The 21,725-nt window shown below is 37.2% G+C and overlaps 1 protein-coding gene across 1 annotated transcript; it reads left to right on the forward strand.

Moving 5' to 3' along the window:
- The first annotated feature begins 1,867 nt into the window (after positions 1-1,867).
- Positions 1,868-17,393, forward strand: c01h3orf70 (chromosome 01 C3orf70 homolog). Its single transcript, XM_058762872.1, has 2 exons — positions 1,868-2,365; positions 13,125-17,393. Exons 1-2 carry the CDS (start codon positions 2,191-2,193, stop codon positions 13,760-13,762), a joined length of 813 nt encoding a protein of 270 aa, XP_058618855.1. The 5' UTR covers positions 1,868-2,190; the 3' UTR covers positions 13,763-17,393.
- Positions 17,394-21,725: the final 4,332 nt, after the last annotated feature.

The raw sequence follows: 21,725 nt of genomic DNA on the forward strand, positions 1-21,725 counted from the left end.
ACTTTAAGTATGCACAGTCCTCTCTCCCTTCTGTTTTAATAAGATACCAAGCTTCTCTTGTACACACAACACTTTGAATTTCAGCAAGACATTTTTTTTACTCTAAGGCAGAATCACTTATATGGAAATGTATTACATGACATATATTTCCCTATATCAAAAATGATATTGACATTTATGTTATCTCTGAGGCCATATATAATTTTCATGTGTACACTCACTGGGTAGATGAAGATAAAAGTTTGTAACATATATAAAATTCCCATAGTAAAATTTGTATATGAACACACTGTATGTTAATAATATATATGATGATTTTTTTACATCATATATTCATTGATATGTGCAACTTTATTAAAACAATATGTTTACAAAATGTACTTGTATAATATCATGTACATGACATATATGTGTAAAAACGTATTAACCATACATAAACAAACACATATTTGAATGGGCTAGATATATAGTATGTTAATATATGAAATCATTCCCATTTTTAATAGGTTTCATCTATATTTTTACATCATATGGCATATGTGGAAATTTAATGTGTGTATATACTGTGTTTATGGCTTCGATAAACTATCTTTTTATAATAACTGTTTTTCAGATCAGTTGGATCCAGTTTACATTCTTCATATGCATATGAACAAATGAATACTTCTCATTTGTTATTTTCAGGACATGACTGAATTGTGGTACTGAATACTCCTGAATATTTGCCCAGACACAGCTACATGTCAAGTTATCATAAATTGTGTAGAACTCCTGTGCTAATAGCAAAGGCTTTTTTTTAAAGATGTGAAATCAATTCCTCTTTTGATGATATCCTACAGTATATGGTTCATGCACGAACGGAATTTCTTCATTCATACCAATTTTTCCTTTCATCCTTTGATACAAGATCGCCTTTCAAGCAACTTGAGCGCATGTTTTATCAATGCTATAATGTGGCCTTGACCGTGCTGTTCCACACCAACTAACCTATTGAAAGACTCAAAAAGACAAAGGCATTTTCTCCTTCAGGTGGTCTAAAGTGAAGTCAATCACTGTGCTGTCAACAGTGGCTTTGAAGGAGGAAAATGTTGGACAAGCTGCACCAGAAAACTGCTGACTATAGAGTAGCTTTGAAAACGGAACACTTTGAGGATGGATGCCCTCTATGACTGTTCATAGGTTAACTTTGAAAGCTGAAACATTTTCATCTCCACAGCCAATGTCTGAAACCATTCTGCAATTCTCCCTAGATTTTGAAAGAAAAAAATTGTAGGGGCTTAATTGTTTGGATAAAAAGAAAATGAAGACCTTCACCTACCTTTACAAAAACTTAGGCTACTTTTCATCTCTGGGTTTGATCATGCAAACTTTTTCCTATAGTGTACAGTAACAATGGCAATTCATCAAACAATGAGTAGTTTGCAGAAGCATGAAGCAGTAGACCTAACTGAACAAAACGCAGAAAACGTTTTACATCATTCTTCATCATACAAGAACTTTAATGGTCAAAAGCCATTTTCATGGTGACCTAAAACATAAAATTGCATTACTTTAAGAAACGAATAGATTTCAAGTGCCTCAAAGCTTTTCCTTTTCATAGAGTTACTAGAGGAACCACTGGCTATTTAGAGATCTTGCAGGAAATTATGGGTTCCGTTTAGCAAATTCCCAAGAAGAAAGGCTCACAGGAACTCTAAAATTTTGAGTTTAAATGGTAGGCTACGGTAGCTTATTTTCCTTTTTGTAGACAACAGTAATTCTTTGAAAAGCCTATACAGTCAATGCGTGGAAATGCGAGCATGCATTCATAACAGAAAGAGAGAGAGAGAGAGAGAGAGAGAGAGAGAGAGAGAGAGAGAGGCGGGGATCTACGGAGCAGGAGCGAAACGGAAAATCCGTCTTCGGCAATAAGCATCAAGATCAGTCCCGGTGCCAATCTGGAGCTGTTTATACGGACACATTTGGCACGGCGATCTTTTATGCAAAAGTAACCGTTTTAGAGGCAGATCGAGCGGAAACGAGATGTTTTTGTATAAGGGTTAGAAGTGGAACTTGGGTAGGCGAAGTCTTGGGCGTATCTCCACTTTTGTTCATATATTGTCGAAGTGGAAAACAGCCGAGGCTGAGCGCATCTGATCTTCCCCGAGCGCTCGGTGCTGATGAGGGCTCTGTCGGCGTGATCCGTGCGCGATGGCCGCTTCGAGCGGACAGAAGAGTGAGAAGTTAGATGAAGCTCAGGCTCTAGCGAGGAGTTGCGCAGGGCGACCGGACTTTCTGCCCTGTGATGGACTATCCATCTGCGCCACACACAGCCACGGGAAGTGTTTCAAGCTGCACTGGTGCTGTCATCTGGGCTGGTGCCACTGTAAGTACACGCACTGTTTCTCCAGCATCGGTGAGACTTGGATAGACAAGAACACTATCAGTTACACAGAATAAACAGTATCGAAATGCCTCAAGACTTAAAACTATCACCCACAAAGGAGTTCAAGGGGCCAGCGCTTTTATCTCTTAACAGTTCACCAATGGCCACTGGCCAGTGTAAGGTAATGTGAGTAAAATCTATGTGTAAAAGAAAGCTTATTAAAAAGCTTACTAAAAAACATTTTCAAGGCACCTTTGGTTTTTAATAAAGCAAAGATTTCAGGGAAATTCTTTTGTTCCCGTTTCCCTTCACAAATGCTGAAGTCAGACGAGAGTTTCTTTAGATTATTTTTAACCATCTACGACGCCAAGTGTTTCTAATGCACTGTTATATTTATTTACCCACGATTTTAACACACAAGTTCACTAGTGTGTAATGTGGCATTTGGAAAATTTGGTTTTAAAATGTAGCCTACCTTATAATGTTACTTTACTTTAAAATGCAACAAATATGCCAATGTATTTTGCAAATCAGACATTTAATAGCCTTTAATCTGATAGATAGCCTACGTTTGCTAATTTTTATTAGACGGTAATAGCATCTTTTTATCACATATTCTCAGAGGAATGTGGAATCTTTCGTTTGTGTCACTGATGAAATATTAAACAAGTTGATAAATGTTTCATAGACATCTTAGAAATGATGTTGTGATGTACATCTAGTTTCTGCTTGTCTATATGCTATTTAAAAATCGATTAAATTACTTTGACATTTACTAAGTATTGTTATACATAACCTACTGTATAACCACACACATATTTTAAGAGATAACGGTGATCAGATGCACCTTATACCACCGGTGGAGGGAGCTCTTTCTTTTTTGCCTTTTTTTTTAAACCTAGGTCTTTAAATACAGAATATATACAGCTATAGCCTAATAGCGAATTTCAGCTGGTTGATTGTTTATGGTCTCCATATGTAAACCTGCTAAATGTTGACTACATTATAGTAAACAGTAGTAGAGTGTAGAGAAGTAGAGTATTATAAACATTAACATTATGCATTTCTGTAAAGCTGCTTTAAAACAGCTTATATACAGAATTATTGGGGAGACAAACCAAATTTTTCAGCCATGAAAAAAAAAAATCAAAATAAAGAAGTCATCATCATTATATAACCCAAGCATTATTATATAACCTAACATTGTTTTAAATAATATGCAATGGTTGACTATAATATTTTGCAGATTATAAAGAATTTGCAAGGTGCCTGAAAAACCCTTTGTTGCCTTCATCTGGGAAAATTTAATAACACTGATTACATTTACAGATATTAAGTTATTTATTGCTCATTTTGTTTTTATAAGCAGTGCAAGGTCTAACACTGTTTAATGTGTATATTAACATTTTATTAAAAAAAATATTTATTAGTATAACCTACCGATGTTAATCTAATGATGTGTTTTGAGACATCCTTGAAGCCATCTCTTTCTTTAATGAGAATTTGTCACTGATTATATTATCACTAGTGTTACAAGTCTTACTTCATTTGTGAAATAGCATCATAAAGTAAGCCATAAGCTTTAATAAGACAAAAGCTGAATGCAAAAATTCAGCAGACCTTCAGCAGAATGTCAATGATCCACTGCAGTACAGTATCTAAACTCAAAAGCAGACTCATAGGGACTTTACAGCTGAAGTGAAACTTGATTGTACAAGCAGAAGTGAATTATTCTAACATGTCCATAATGAATGTGCACTATAGAGGAAGTCAACAGATGAATAAAGATGAGTGCTAAGATGTATTTATAAGGCCGCGATAAGATCAGGCCATTTCTGGTGTCAGGGGTGTCTGATAAAAATGGCAGTCATTGTGAGGCTAACAAATGCCATGTGACCGTGAAGGAGGGAGCAGATTCCTTAGATTCCTGAGACCTCTCTGTGAAATAATCATCTCCAAATGTGTAAGTGTGTCTCTGAAGGAAAGAGAGAAAAATCTGTAGGAGCTTTTTAAATATTCTTAGATTCTTCTGGGCAAGTGACAGTACAATTAGGTTGCTAGGTTTTTGTGGGTTTTGATATGCATTTGCCTCAGGACAGTGCTTCTGTCAACAAACTGTCTGATTCTTAAGTCTTGTTTCCTGTTTAAGATTAGAGCAGCATTTGAGACAACCCCCATAACTTGATTTCATAAACTGCTCCTCAGTTTAAAACAGAGGGAGCAGAACACTTAAACTTCTGTTGTACCAAATTTAGTTTTTCAGTAAGCTACGCACATCCCTTCAGGCATCTGTGGCTTGGATTTCTCAACGAATCAAACAGTTCTGCTACTTTTCTGACTGACAAGTTGAAAAAGAAATTAATCAGGATATGACAGAAAGTTCACGTAGCCCTGTCAGAGGTCAAGCGCTAGTCTGTCCTTGTTGCTAAGTTCGGCTTTTTTTTATCTCAGCTTTAAAAGGTCAGCACAATTTATTCCTAGCTTTAAGGTCTCAGCTTTGACTTGCTTTTTTAAAGTTCATCCTTTCCCTTTCAGAAAAAAAGTGATAGCGGTCAAGTCTTTGTCATTTTATATTGAGTCAGGTTAAAAGCTCAAAGTACAACATCAAACTCACCCACCATTTTAAATGAAATTGAGAATGTCAGTTCAATTCCAACTCACTTCCTGAATTTGAATTGATGAACAAACAGGATGCAGAATTTGATTTTGAATAAAAGGAAATAAAATTAAGAGTGAAAAAATTAAGAGTGAAACTGAAAGAAATGAACATGCTGGAAAATGGCAGAAAGTGAAGTTTTTAATAATGTATTTAATAATATATTTAATTTTTCACTGAATTACACACGGTCACTACATAAGTTTGATTTTTCTAAAAACAATAAAATAACCTGAAATCAATGTTTTCACGACATCTTATGTACTGTATAGCAAAATTTAAATTTGTAGTTTAGAAAAATGCATCAGTTGAGAAAAATTTATTATACTGTACATATCAGGACATAAATAGGCAAAAGTCTAAATTAATGATGTTATTATTTATTTTTCATGTCCTATTGCTTTCATTCTAATTCAGATTGCAATTCAACATCCCATACTTGAGGGTGTGACCATTACGAGAATTAATTATTACATTAGTAACAAAGCTACCCAGACAACAACACACTGTAACTGTAAAGTTCAGCTGTCACAATAATTAAGCCGTTATCTGTTCTCATTAAGGGGAGGATGTTTATGATTGCAACACTATGTGCATTATGTAAACATGCTAAATATTAATTTGATACTTGGCGCGATGCAGCACAGGCTCTGAGGCAGAACCAGTGCTGTTTAAAATGGAACGACAATGTTTCTCCTGGGAGCTTGACTGACATTTGGCCTACTTTTGAGTTGAATTGCATGAGTTATATCTTCTTTCAGAACCCGACAATGATAATACCAGCATTACACAGAAACTCTGTCAGGCGCTAATCTTAAAAAAAAACTAACAAAAACCTTGACTATCAGTTTAATGATATTTTAAAAATGTATTGTTTCTTTTGCTAAATACAATGATTCTCTGCGTGCTGTCAGGCTTGTTTTGGGCACTGTATAAATGAGGAATACAGTACAATTAGTGGACCATTATCTCAAAATAAACCCTAGGCAAATAGAGCCATCTGACTCTACAATTTCCCACTTATTACATGGCTGTGTATAAAATAGCAAAGTAGTGTAATGCTGTAGACACACACAAAAACCTGATCCCAAGATACCGTACAATACCATTGTTAGGCTCATACAGAGACAAGAAGTCACTGTACAGTATAAAGCCCAGAGGCAGTTAGAAATGTATTTCTACATACTTTCAGGAGTGAATAACTGAATACAGATTGGCTTTGTCCTTTGAGATATGTCTTTTGAGAGGTGTTCTCTTCAGACCCTGGGGAATTCTGATGTTTTCTACTCTCGCATTCCTCTTTTTCTGTCTTATATTTGTCTTTGCTGTTTGGGTGCATGTAAACACAGCAGGCGTCGTTCTTGTTTACCTCCCTAAAGGTTAGTAGGAAGATATGCCGTTTGGGGACTTCAAAACATAGAGGATGCTTTTAAGAGTTCACTAAATCTGCTGTGTGAAGTTAGATTTTTAGCACTTGAAAATGTATGTCCGATTGTTAAAAGTGTTGTTTTGCAGCCACCAGATGTCTCTGAGATTTAATATGAATGGCATCCTTCTAAAATGAAGAAACATAATGATATGCTTCAGTCCAGAAGCCCTAGTGTATTGGTGTTCTGGGTAGTGTAATGTTATTCTGTACTTGTCAAGCTCTGATGAAAAAGGAAGCGGGAGTGCTAAGTTTCTCCCAGTGGGTTGTGGGGCAGGCCATAGCACATCAGCACTATGTGTTAGCCTTGCTTAGTGTCAGTAATAATACTGTATATCATCCTTCTCCAACGGATGAGTTCAGGTGTCATGCATATGGACAATTCTGGATTTTAAAATCCGTTACTGCACCTTGGAGACTGTCAGGGGCTTACAAAAGTCTCAGATGCTAAATGATGTGAGCTTACCTCAAGAAACCCTTGGCACCTTCAGCGTACAGTGTAAGTTTATCCGTTCGGGGCTGTAGACCCCTCAGTTCTTCCAGTTTAGGCTGACCAGAAGAGGCTCCAGGTCCCTCAGTTGATACAGTGTATGCTGACTAGTAGGTGCTTCAGTGCCCTCAATGCTTAAAGTGAAAGTGATCACTAGAGGTCACACGGCCATCAGAGCCTTCAGTGTAAGTTGATTACTATGGGCCCCAGGCCCCTCAGAACATACAGTGTACCAGAACATACAAGCTTACCAGTAGGGGCCCCAGACACCCTGAGCACTTCCAGTTTAGGCTGATCAGAAGGGGCTTCAGACCCCTCAGCATATACAGTGTAAGTTGATTACTAGGGGCCCCAGGCCCATCAGCACATACAGTGTATGCCTAACAGTAAGGGCACAAGGCCCCTCAGCATATACATGTCTGAAAGAGGCTCCAGGTCCCTCAGTACTTACACCCAGGGCCTTCAGCCTATAAAGTGTTCGCAGATCACCATGGGCCCCAGCCCCCATAGCATGTACTGTACAGTATAGGATGATCACTAGGGGCCCCAGGGCCATCAGCCTGTACCAGAGGTAGCCAATGGGATTTAGAAAAACAAGAATAATAATTGTGATGATGGTCACGAGTCTGAATCGAACAAATTCTAAACAAATATCATCTTGCCTGAATTCTTAATAAAAAATATAAACCAGATGGATAGAACGTTCTCTTCAGTAAACAGCACTCTAAAACTGTAAGAAAGTGTAATTGGTGCTCAGTGAGGCATCATATAAGCACAGCGTGAGATGATGCTCAGTCTGTTCTTGAAGCCAGTCTGGACAGTCTGGACTGGCAAGTAAACCTATCAGACACACATGCACAGAAACTGAGAGGGAGAGAGACAGACAGACAGAGAGTGAATGTTCTACCTGAAATGAACCGAGACCTAAGCGTGAACATGGCATTGCTTGTCTAATCCTGATGGATGATTCACACTAAGGGATTCTCAAGGCCTTCATCATCAATCTTCATCCAAACCCACCTTCACACCTCTCTGAGACCAGTCCGATGTGTAATTACAGATGAGCAGGACAGAGAGATTGTCGGAGTGTAGAACTCAGCTCCACTCATCTGTGACTTCACTTTCCTAATCAGGGTTCTCTCTCAACCTTTTATCAAGACGAGCATCTCACACAATCTGAGTGGCAGCAACCCTCACTACTGCTTTCACCAAGGTCCTTGAGAGTCTATTTTAAGGGCGCATCAAAACAGACGCAAATATCAAGTTGTATCAGGCAAATCCTTTAAATAGAAGCTAAATGAACTTCTGCCAGCACTCACCATTTATGTGAAGTGTATACTCTGCAGAGTCAGTTGAGAAAAAAAAGTGTATATATCCAGGCAGAAAATTTAAGATAATAGTCACAAATGAAAATCTGACTTCATCCCATATGATATTTTTTGAGGTCACTCTGAAATGCAAATGTTGCTGGTTTGCTTTGTATCATTTTATCACTATGATCTGTCATTGTATGGAAAAGAGCTGTGCAATGATTCTTAAAAAATCACATTTTTGTGTACCCCAGAAAAAACAAAACAAAACATGGGACTGGAATGTTTGCTAAAGGGTTCATTCACAGCAGTCATTACCCAGACCTTACTGTTTTAAATAGTGTTGGAGTTCAAGTGAAATTAGACCCCACTGACTTTCATTGTGTGCAACAGGAAAAAAAACAAAAAAAATGGGAAGTAATCCTTTTGCACCATACATATAGACCATAGCTGGTCAGCATCCTATTTTCAGTCTTTAACTATCTTAACAAGACTTCCTTGGTGAAACATCAAAAATATCACCAACAAGACAAGCACAAAACTAGCATAAACCAGCTAGACCAGCCCCAAAGCACATATAAAATACATGAAATACTATAAAATACTGTAGAGTACTCAAGATCAAAATATAAAGTAGTCAGACAAAAGTCCAAGTCATTGGTTGGCTTCCCAATTCTCAACCAGAACAGTGTATAGAAGTCGATGGTTTGCATTATATAATTTTATTTAGAGCCTGGTCATAGTCACAAGTAATTATGATTAAGACTGTAAATATCAAGTCAAAATTGTGCCTCGATTCAAGTTTAGAGTCTCAAGCTCTTATTTCTGATAGCTTAGATTGCATGTCTGTAAAACAGGATATGGAAAGTCCTGCTCACATCCGCCTGTAAACCCTGATTGTACATCAGGCTTTGTTTGCACAATATTTGTCTGAGCACAAGAACTTAAAGCCTAAAAATAAGACCAACAATCACAGGATTAGGTCTTATCTGTAGACACACACATTCTGTGGTACCCAGTCAGCAGAGGTTTCAGATGTCCTCGTATGGACCTTTACTGATTCTTCACTGATAAAACTCACTGCAATACTTGCTCGATCACTCAAATCCCACTTATTTATATGTCTGAAAGTGGTTTCCAGTTTCATTAGCTTTCATCATTTCATCAAGTGTAAATGAAACATGAGAATGGATAGAGCAGACTGGAAACAGCAGCTCTGAAGCTTTCTGTTTTGGTGTAAATGGCGTAGATGGGTAGGTTTTCAATTAGATACGATGCTCCCCTCCTAGCACTTTGCACAGACTGCTAACTTGTCCGTGGACACATGGTCAATGATTTGTAATGGGCCTATAATATACTGTATTATATGACTGAATCAGGCTTTAGTGGTACATTATTATCTGTCATGTGCAGAATGACCCAATTACTGAGCTGATTTAGCAGGATAGTCTACCGCAAAGATTTTCTTTTGAAAATTCACTGGAGGCCTGTTATGACTAGTGTCAAACGGTTTCGCTTGACACATTATTTACTTTTAAAAAACATCCCTAAAATAATTCAGCCTCTTAATACTGTAAAAATGTATTCATTAGCAAAGTTTAAACTGTAAACATCTGCACAAATTAGAAAAAAAAAGTTCATGAATAAAAAATAATTAACCCATACACAAATATATAATTTTTGTACATATTAAATTTCCATATATGAAATGTATATATTGTCATATGAAGTAAAAACATATATTAAATCTATTAGAAATTTCATAATTGACATATATACTGTTTACAGTATAACACATACAGATATGTATGTTTATGTATGTGTACTACATTTTTGGACATATATGTCATGTATATCAATCCTAAAACCTGTCAATGCATGATGATGTTATATAAGTAAGTCATCTCTGTAAAACATTTATTACAAAAACATATATAAACAAAGATTTTTTTGTATATGTATAATAAAGTTGCATATATGTAGAGTTGACATGTTATTGCTACATGTAATACCATATAAAAATCATCATATTGATATTATTAATATACAGTGCGTACATATTTTATATGTAGAGTTTAATTATGTTATAAACTTACCCAGAGAATATATGTACTTTATGTGAAAATTATATATGGCTTTATAGGTAACATATAGGTAATATCACTGTTGATATAATGAAATTAATGCCAGAAACATTTTTCCACCTGGGAACTCATGGAAACATTAAGGTCAGCTGCACAATTATTTTATTAATTATTAAACACTAATTAACATGTTTTATTTGAGTCTCTTCTGTTAATTAGCATTCCACACATCCACACATCTACATCAGATCAGACTAAATTCAGTCTGGACGATGGTGACGGATATAAACACACTTTTTTTTAAGGGCAGTTGAATGTTTTTGCTCCCTTGTTCCTAAGAAAGTCTTTCCTTTTTGGAAGCTTAATCTAAAAAGACAGACATGACAGATACAATTACAGTGGCAGAAGAATTCTTGTTCCCGACAGGATGTTGATGTGATTATTACAAAGGATAGTTTTTTCTTCACGGCTAAGAGTTTCTATACAGGCCTCAAGGCATCTATCATTTCACATTTCACGTTTCACACATGACTGCAAACACTTGTTATTTCAGATTCATAGTGAGGTGGAGGCAATTGTTATGTAGATACATTCACCCTTCTTTCAAATTCTTTAGCTTGGCAGTAGAACAAGTGAAAGTGGTACAGTCGCAAAAATTGTCAATGGCTCTACTGAATGGGATTAGAGGTACTGGCTTTTGTTCTTATGACTTGTTAACTGGGGCAAGCCTTTTTTTTTTCTTTTGTATTGAAATATCAATTAAGTAGGTCTACTCTGTCTTCTTTTTCAATCAAAAGCAGAATCTGGGCATATAGTAGGTAGCCTATTTACTGTAAGTCAATCCCTTGTGTCATATGCTTTGAATGAAATGTGTGTCATGTCTGTTCATATAATTCATATTCATTCAAGTTCCTTGTATGATTTTTTTTTCTATTTCCCTTCAAATGCTCTCTTTTTTATCTTTTTTTTTAAACAATAAATAAAGCTTTGACCACAAGGCTATCTGTTCCAACAACACGCTCTTCATTTGATATACCACACAACCTCTCCCAGTTTTTGTTCCCATAGTTTACAAATTATATATACTAATGCAGACCCACTGAGAGGCTTGAAAGAAGTTGCATAGCCAAAGGCAAACACAATGAGAATTTTTGTTTATCTAATCTTAAAATTCTCATTGCCTTCCAATCACATTACAAGCTGGGTGTGATGAAAAAGAGACAGAACGTCAGAAAGAGATGCGTTTGTCTGTTTGGAGAAGCAGAAACTGCAAGTGATGTCAGTAATAAAGGTTCATTCAGAATTGTATGTCAGTAACTGCCACAGCTTTTTTAGGGGTTGAGATAAATAATAAATCTACCAGGTGGAAAAATAGCTGGAAAGATAAAAGTGTGTGATGCTACAGAAAATGCTGTTTTGGATATCAGACTGCTTTTTGTCATCTCTAAATGAGTAGAGATTGGGATTATATGGAACTGATTCTTTCTCTTGCCTCACAGCCAGCTGGGCCTCAGGATGTTCCGGAGCGAAGAATCCATTCTGTCTCTGTAGGGAATTCTGCCTTTGAGATACTATAGCCATCACACTCAAACTCTATTCACTCTATGGGGGAAATGCAGTGGAATTACTTTTAGATAAGAATAAGATACACCTGTGAACTTTTTTTTTTCTGTTAAGAATGACTGCACAAAAAAATGATAAACTATAGAGTCAAATGAGGGAATCTTTTAGAAATATTTTATATATATATGTGCTTGTTCTTGTGTCTCATGATGCCTCAAGTGCTCCCTTTTTAGATAATTTGTGATTTGTGGGTCAATGAAATAACGCTTGTATTTGTTTTATGGATCTATTAATTTATCCAACCTGAATTAAAATGCAATTAATTAATTCAAAAAGTACTAAAAATGACAAAAACACACTATGAAATGACCAAAACCTAAACTAAAATTAAAACAGAAAATATAAAAATAGTATCTAAATGATGCTAAAATAACACTGCTGTTCTGTGACAAGCATGTTTTTAAATTCTGAAACATATATTTTGATTTCTGATATTTTTTGGGGGAAGCATATATTAAAAAAATATCACGATGATACACTTTTCCTGATATCATAACGAAGATTAAAAATTTGTTCTTAACAAAATAGTTTGACAGCCTTTTATTTGTATTTCCTGCTTTTAGAAGCTATTATTTTTGCTTAACTGCTTATTAAAATTACATAAAACATAAAAATGCGCTGAAAAAACATCAAATGTACATTGTGTATAAATATATATATTTTTTTTTACAGAACTGCATTCCCTTGTACAGTATCTTATGACTTCTGTAGCATACAGTACATGCTGGGACGACCTCTAAAGTTGAGAATATGCCTCTGCGTGAGATTGCTGATTGTGAAAGAATCAATTCTGTCCTCTGTGAAAGAGTAACACTTTCAGATTAGTAACTTGCTTTGTGCAGTGCAAGTACTGTCTCTAGCAACTTATAACAGCATCTATCACAGCTATCACTAGCATAGCAGACAAATCAATAGCAGCTCAATACTAAGTCAACTCTCCAATGAGATTTGAATTTGAAGTTTTCAGCAAGGACATACTTATTTTTGCTCAACCTCACTTTTTGCCATCTGTTTTTTAGTAAGTTTTCGCACATTCAGTTGATGATATCAGTGTCTCCTGTGCACAGAAATAATTGTTTTGGGGCACATATTGTATTCAGTACATATGAATGTATATTATGAATTTTATTGAAAGGCAAAAAGTTCAATCTGCTCTTTTTCTCTTTGCAGGTAAATATGTCTACCAACCCATGACCAGTGTATGCCAACTTCCCAGCACGTCGGTTCCATTTGCCCCCTCAGGTCACACCCACACCATGAACCTGTCCATCTCCCTGGCTGAGCGCTTTCTCAGGACGGCCCCCAAATTCCAGGCTCCACCCTGCCCAGAGTCGCCCAAGTTCTGCGTCATCTCTGAGCTCTTTGTGGATGATTACATGGTCAAACGTATCAATGGTAAGATGTGTTATGTGCAAAGGCCGCCTCCCTCTACACCAAATCCCACACACCAATCCCAAACGCTGGCACCTCAACCTGCACCCCAACGTACCAACAAGCACACAAGGCAAGCGGGCCCAACAATTAAACACGGCCAACCAAACGAGAAGATCTCAGGCCCTAAAATGGACCACTGCTCCTCTCCCTCCAGCTCAGAAGACTCTGGAATCAATGCATTGGGTCTGCACTACATGGAATCATGCGATGAGGACTCCTGCGTGGATGATGACGACGATGAAGAAGAGGATGATGAGTTGAGTACCGATGGGGACTCCAGTCCTGGTAGCCTCTGGGACCAGGATGAGTGCACTTTACTGTCACCGTCCAAATCAATGGTTGAGATCATTGAGAAGATCGAGACTACGGTTTGACGTGCCTGTCGGTTAATACCACAGTTGGAATTTCTCAGTCTCGGAAACACTTCCCTACACTATTCTATTTGCAGGTGCATGAGTTCAATGAGCCAGTGCAAGCACACGCTCCCTGTTATGGCAGTGCCATCCGAGGTTGTCCCAGAAGAGCCCTCGAGAGATGAGTCATGGCAACTTCTCTCCTGTACTTACTACAACTCTCATTTTCCCTGTAGTCCCTTACGCATGGTGAGGCTAATGTAGGTTACACGCAAGTAAAAGTGCACAGACAAACACGTATCGTGAGAACTTTGACCAAATGGGACTCGATACTCGATAATAGAATATTTCATGGATGAACAGATGAAAGTCAAACTCAAAAATATGAGGCTATGTCTCTCCTTAGAGGGTTCAGACACAATCTGTCCAATGCATAGAAACGGAAGAGGGGATGGCTGATGCAATATGCAGAGATCTAGACTAAGGCGGTCTCTGTGTGTGTTAGGAGGATGGAGAGTGCTACAAAGATAGAATGAGAAAGAGTGAGGGAGAGAGAGTCTTTCAACGTCCTGTTAGCAGAATCAGTCAGAACAGTGGCTAAATCATGCATGAGCTCAGAGGACGGTAATGAAACTTTGCGATGAAAAGAGATCGAGGCTCGTGCTTGAGGGAATGCCCCTTTTCTCAAACTCTCTCACACGCTGAGATTCCCTAGAGGCACAGCCAAGGGTACATTACCAGACGTTTCTCGTCTGGCACCAGACTGTGGGGCGGACCAATCCTCCCATCGTCACAGTCCTTAAAGTTTGTGTCTTCTTTAGCAGTGGAAAACAACTTTTGACAATCAGTTAGGTTGCAGAAGAGTGATAAGGGAAAAAAATTGCATTGCTCTTCCCCCAAGAATCCCATTGTGGTCTATGCTCCATTTTGTCAAGCCACTTTAAACTATGTGGTGTATCATTGACAAAGCCAGAGGATTGCTTAGGGGCCGTTCACACAAGATGAGTTTTTGTGTGTCCTGTTTTTTAATTGTTGGTCTACATAATTATGCTAGACAGATGCTATCGTTCCCTGATGTTTTTCTCACAGCTGCATTTTTAAGAGTTCACCCAAGCATTACAATTCTGTCATAATTTACTCACTGTCATGTCATCACAAACCTGTATGACTTTCTTCTGTGAACGATTTTGAGAAATGTTATTTGTATGTGTTGTAAATGGAATTTGGAAGATGCTTTTTGCAAAACAATTTACATTGAATTGGAGGTATACATGCAGGTAACCATTTTATCAAACCCATAACCTTGATGTTGCTGGTAGCATGCCTGAGCTACAGGAATGCTATAAACCAGCTTTCAGGTCATTTCTGCTGGCCCTGTCTAGCTGTATTTAACGCAAGAACGCATCCTGTGTGAAGGGCCCCTTAGTGTCACTTTGAGATTTTTGAGATCTTCACTGGCTGCAACAGTTTCCGTTTTTTTAAGGGTTTAAGAACATGGCCTATTCAGACTTGCCAGAACATCTCTGGGCCTAATTTTTCCATTGCATTCAAACTTATCTTATTATATTAAGACCACAACTATGTTACCTCCAAATACACAAGCACAGTTATAGACTGTCCCAAAATGTAAAAAAGAACCAGCATGTCAAGCAGTGCTTCTTTGCCTTGGTTTAAGCACATGAAACCGTTGCTATCACTGCTGAGGTGGAATACAGTCCTAAATGAAATATCAGTCACACAGGGAATTCACACATAAATGTCTTGCAGTACATTTTTAAAGGGATTACAACTTAACCAAAAAAATGGAAAGTTATGACAATAAATTTGCTAATTAGGGGACTATGAGCTGAGACTGCCAAGGATGTACTGACTGGATGAAAACCTAGTGAACCCTTTTAATGATCCAACCTTGTTTATTTCAAGTATTGGCTCAAAGATGTTATACTAGCTTGCTGTTTGCCAAACCCATGTAATATATAAGCACATATGTAACTTCACTGCCTGAACAAAAATATTAATTTTGGAGTTCCTCTGATCACGGAAGGACTATGATCCATAGATGGTGCAGGTGTGATTCTCTCCTTGTTACTGAATGAATGAATATAACTATCCCTGTCTCTGCAGTTTTCATATCAGGGACTGATACTGTAGCTACAAATATATACTGTAGACACACAAATGTTTATCAAATATTAAAATATACCCTTTTTCTTTTCTTTTTTTTTCTTATATCAACTATTGTTAACTCACCTCTTATTTTTTTCTTATAAAGAAATTTAGAAAATAAGAAATGTTTCTGTCTTTCATTCTGAAAATATACTTGTGCATTTTGGTTGCTTCCAAACTTTACCATTAAGTGTTAATATATTTTCACAGAAACATTCCTCAATGGATCTTCAACTGTTAAAGGCTAACTACGTTGGCCTTTTAATCCTTGATAATCCTAGAGAACTTCCAGTTCAATTTATCACCTTCATTATCAGAAGAGAGGATATTTTGGAATCATAGAGGAACAGTTAGCAGAGAAACCCGTTTGAAGCCATCGAAGCAGTGAGACCTTACGCCTTCTTGGAAAACAGATGGGTGCTAACAGGAAGAGGCTCCATGGAATACAAGCCTGAACCAATGAAATAACTTGCGTCTCTCTTAAAGCTAATTAATTTACATCCAGAACAACATATATCAATGCTTCTAATTAAAGGAATAGTTCACCCAAAAATGAAAATGTACAGAAAATGTTCTCACCTTCAGGCCATCCAAGACGCGTTTCTTCGTCTGAACAGATGTTGAAAAATTTAGCATTATATTATTTGCTCACCAGTGGATCGGCTGCAGTGAATGGGTGCCATCAGAAGACGCAGATACTTGTATCATATATCCGATATCAGCAGATGTGGCATTGATTGACAGGGAGGAAAGACAGCACAGAAAGCTCCTCGCACAAAGTTACCTGCTAGGCCACAGTTTATTTGCAATTGAGAGTGGAATGTAGAGCCGGCACAATCCTTTAAATGAGCACCAGTGAAGTGAAATGCCTGTCATCTCAGCTACAAACTGTGAATAAAAATAAAAATAAAAATGCGATACTACAGATTTAAACTAATAAATTATTTTAAATAAATTATTTGCAATTATAAGAAATAAACTCTTAGGCTTAGAAAATAGGCTTCCATAATTTCTTGTACTACATGTGCATTTGTATTGTATTCCCATTCCTTAAAACATACACATTTTCGGTTCCGTTTTTTGGGGCAGTGGCTGATGCCCTGAGACACAGTGGGACCACAATCCATCCTTGGACATGGATCATTCCAATTATACTCTCTAAAGTGCATTTAAGTATAGACAACTTTGTTTACATCATGATAATTATAAATTGAGTGTCGACATACACAATCATTTAAAAGTCTTGGGTTGGTAAGATTTTTTTAAAATGTTTTGAAAGAAGTCTCATCTGCTCATGCATTTATTTGATCAAAATACAGTAAAAACAGTAATTTATTAAGTATTATTACATTTTAAAACGGTTTTCTATGTGAATATATAGTTTTTGTTATCATTGTTGAAAATGGTTGTGCTGCTTCATATTTTAGTGGAAAACCATGATATTTTTGCTCATGATTCTTTGATGAATAAAAAGTATACTTTTAAAGTAATTAAAAAAAACAACTTCTTTACAGTCTTTTTTATCAAACTTTTAAGTCTTTGCTGAATAAAAAAAAAATGAATTTCTTAAAAAAAAAAAAAAAAACACTGACCCCAAACATGTGAACAGTAACATAGTTTTCTCTTTGTAGATTTAATGTAATACTACATGACCTAACATGCCAGGCAACTGCAATGACATTGCATTCACATATTATAAAATGAATGATGCAATGCTATGTAAACTAGAGCAGATGCCTGCAAGAGAGCACAGCTTTATGAATGTTGGGGGGGGGGGTATCAAGACTTGGAATCGATCCCGCTCAACCACTGCTAGGGGTACCAGACTGCATCAGTCTTGCGAACAGAATGACTGAGGCGGTGCATAACAAGATAAAAACACTGGAAGTGATGGGAGAAACAGTTGACTGTATAAATGCTCACATCATTGTCCACAGATCTGAAGAACAGAGCGCACAGGAAACTCGTGCTAATGAGTAGACAGGAATGTCAGATCCAGCATGCACTCATCCCCACAGGTTGTCAGGGAGACATTTATCTGGGGATCGGAAGAGAGAGAGACATAAACAAATAAAGCTACAATGTATCCGATAGAAAGAGAGAGGGAGGAGACTTTCATTTCTGAACTTAGCAAAAGTACAAAAAAAAGTGCACAGTCAGTCTCAAGACCATAGAAATACAGAGCTCATCTCATTAGATATGCACTCTATTTTAAACCATTAGAGGAGAATTAGAGCATTACCCCTGGGCTGGCATCATTTGCAGAAAGTAAACAGTCTTTTCTTTCATTGTCAGAATATGGTGGTGGAGTTCACTCTGTTTGAGGGGGTCTGATGTTGTTAATCTTCATGCAAACAGTGCAGCACAGCAGGCAGAGAGCTAGACTGAGAAACGTCCATAGAATTCAGCTAATTAATCCAAGCTAACCTAAGGCAAAAAAAAAAACAACAACAAAAAACACCAACTGGCTTGAGTGAGAAAAGCAGACTTTTGCTTTGAACTGAAAACTGAACATTTCATTTAGACCGCCACTGTAAAGGGCAGACTTTGTGCTCAGAGACCTCTAAATGAAGGTGACTGGATGATTGTGTTTGGTTTATCTCATCAAAATGATATACTTTAACATACTATCTAAATACAGTGTATTTAAGTATGTAAGTATTCAGACCCCCTTAAATTTTTCACTCTTTGTTATATTGCAGCCATTTGCTAAAATCATTTAAGTGAATTTTTTTCCTCATTAATGTACACACAGCACCCCATATTGACAGAAAAACACAGAATTGTTGACATTTTTGCAGATTTATTAAAAAAGAAAAACTGAAATATCACATGGTCCTAAGTATTCAGACCCTTTGCTCAGTATTTAGTAGAAGCACCCTTTTGATCTAATACAGCCATGAGTCTTTTTGGGAAAGATGCAACAAGTTTTTCACACCTGGATTTGGGGATCCTCTGACATTCCTCCTTGCAGATCCTCTCCAGTTCTGTCAGGTTGGATGGTAAACGTTGGTGGACAGCCATTTTTAGGTCTCTCCAGAGATGCTCAATTGGGTTTAAGTCAGGGCTCTGGCTGGGCCATTCAAGAACAGTCACAGAGTTGTTTTGAAGCTACTCCTTATTTTAGCTGTGTGCTTAGGGTCATTGTCTTGTTGGAAGGTAAACCTTCGGCCCAGTCTGAGGTCCTGAGCACTCTGGAGAAGGTTTTCGTCCAGGATATCCCTGTACTTGGCCGCATTCATCTTTTCCTCGATTGCAACCAGTCGTCCTGTCCCTGCAGCTGAAAAACACCCCCACAGCATGATGCTGCCACCACCATGCTTCACTGTTGGGACTGTATTGGACAGGTGCTGAGCAGTGCCTGGTTTTCTCCACACATACCGCTTAGAATTAAGGCCAAAAAGTTCTATCTTGGTCTCATCAGACCAGAGAATCGTATTCAGGTGTTTTTTAGCAAACTCCATGCGGGCTTTCATGTGTCTTGCACTGAGGAGAGGCTTCCGTCGGGCCACAAAGCCCCGACTGGTGGAGGGCTGCAGTGATGGTTGACTTTCTACAACTTTCTCCCATCTCCCGACTGCATCTCTGGAGCTCAGCCACAGTGATCTTTGGGTTCTTCTTTACCTCTCTCACCGAGGCTCTTCTCCCCCGATAGCTCAGTTTGGCCGGACGGCCAGCTCTAGGAAGGGTTCTGGTCGTCCCAAACGTCTTCCATTTAAGGATTATGGAGGCCACTGTGCTCTTAGGAACCTTAAGTGCAGCAGAAATTTTTTTGTAACCTTGGCCAGATCTGTGCCTTGCCACAATTCTGTCTCTGAGCTCTTCAGACAGTTCCTTTAACCTCATGATTCTCATTTGCTCTGACATGCACTGTGAGCTGTAAGGTCTTATATAGACAGGTGTGTGGCTTTCCTAATCAAGTCCAATCAGTATAATCAAGCACAGCTGGACTCAAATGAAGGTGTAGAACCATCTCAAGGATGATCAGAAGAAATGGACAGCACCTGAGTTAAATATATGAGTGTCATAGCAAAGGGTCTGAATACTTAGGACCATGTGATATTTCAGTTTTTCTTTTTTAATAAATCTGAAAAAATTTCAACGATTCTGTGTTTTTCTGTCAATATGGGGTGCTGTGTGTACATTAATGAGGAAAAAAAAAAAGAACTTAAATGATTTTAGCAAATGGCTGCAATATAACAAAGAGTGAAAAATTTAAGGGGGTCTGAATACGTTCCGTACCCACTGTATATTCCTTATCAAAATTTATGACACCTATGCATATGCCTACAGAATGTGCACAGTACTGAGTTCCTCACTCATCTAGACCTTTTCCTTTTTCTGCAGAGCTGTAGCCTGTATGTTTGACAGGGTTGTTTGCCATTCAGAATTGATTTGAGAACGTCAATTTCAAGTTTCTGAATATAAATTACATTTGACTTGAGGTAGCAAATAAGATTCAGGATATTTATTCACATTTTAATATGAGGGAATACATTGAATTTATTTGGCAAATTCCATCTCTTGGTCTGAAAGCAAGCCTCTTAACTGTCACTGTCCCCTCTGTGGGACGCCTATGTTTACTTCACTATTTTACAATTAAATCCTAATCTAATCATGACAAACCATATATCGTTGGAAAGGTCTAAGACTCCTAAATAGGTATTTTACCTCTTTTCTTTGTTAAAAAATTATGTAGGAAAAGTAACAGATTAATTTATGACAAGAGTGGACCTGAAAAATCTACAGTATATCATAACAGGAGTTCTGACCTTTGTCACAGAAAGTCTTCTTAGTTGCCTTTTTCTCTATCACGCTTTAAAAATCATAAGAAATTATACATCAGTTCAAAACTTAAAATCTCAAAATTCATCCTTTGAAACCCATTTTAAAATCAGACATTGCATTACCATGGAAATGGTACATCAAAATCATGTCACAAAATGTTTTCATTCATGAATTATAAAAATTTACGTTTGGATAGTGCACTATAATATCCATGTTCAAAACTGTGAGTGACAGTTAAGGTTAAATTATAAGATTTAATAAAAGGTTAGAAAATGTTAGAATGGCTATTAGACTTAAAAACAATGCTGCTTGTCACATTAGTGTTGATCACTCATGTGCATGCACAATATTCATTGTTCATGTTCATGAATTGTTCAGCTTATAATTACCCCCTATGTTTTATTCTTATATTTTAATACACAGTGTATCTACAGCTTAGTGCAACAAAGAGGGAGACTATTCACAAACAAAAATTTTTAACAAAAAATTACTTGAGGCACCATTGTGGTTCCTTATACAGCCCAACCTCTGGAGAACCTCTGGAACCCGTTTCAAGGTGCTGATCTCCTGGCACCGTGTATTTATAGCACAAGTTCATGCTTTAATTAGGCATGCTCTTTATATGCAAAAATCACCTTTTGCACGCATCTGATACACACCTTTAACTATCTAATATGAAATATATAAATTTCACTGATCGATTTGCAGGAGGTGTCAGAACTTGTAAATCCACTAGAACAACACAAAAGAACAAAATGGATTTTAAATTAAATCAAGCTTTTAAAGATTACACAAACTGTTAAATGCTGCTGTCTATATTGAAGTCGACGTTTGGGTGTTTTAAATCAAAACTAAAATAAGTTTGGCGAGCAGACCAAGTTCTAAATTTCCCATTGTGGAAATTTCCTAAATTTCCTATTTAAAAAGTGTCTGAAGTATATATTCATTTTCTGAAACATGCCAGTTAGATTTTGAATTCCATGTCATCACTTTAAAAGCAATGTGTATTTTGTTTCTATTAAAGTACCGC

The sequence above is a fragment of the Onychostoma macrolepis genome, chromosome 01 (assembly GCF_012432095.1).
Source record: "Onychostoma macrolepis isolate SWU-2019 chromosome 01, ASM1243209v1, whole genome shotgun sequence".
Classification (NCBI taxonomy): domain Eukaryota; kingdom Metazoa; phylum Chordata; class Actinopteri; order Cypriniformes; family Cyprinidae; genus Onychostoma; species Onychostoma macrolepis.

Bases quoted from the DNA above. Each gene is read 5' to 3' on its own strand.
- c01h3orf70 (XM_058762872.1), top strand. From the start codon at position 2,191: ATGGCCGCTTCGAGCGGACAGAAGAGTGAGAAGTTAGATGAAGCTCAG. The intron at 2,366-13,124 runs GTAAGTACACGC...TTCTCTTTGCAG, and splicing joins TCATCTGGGCTGGTGCCACT to GTAAATATGTCTACCAACCC.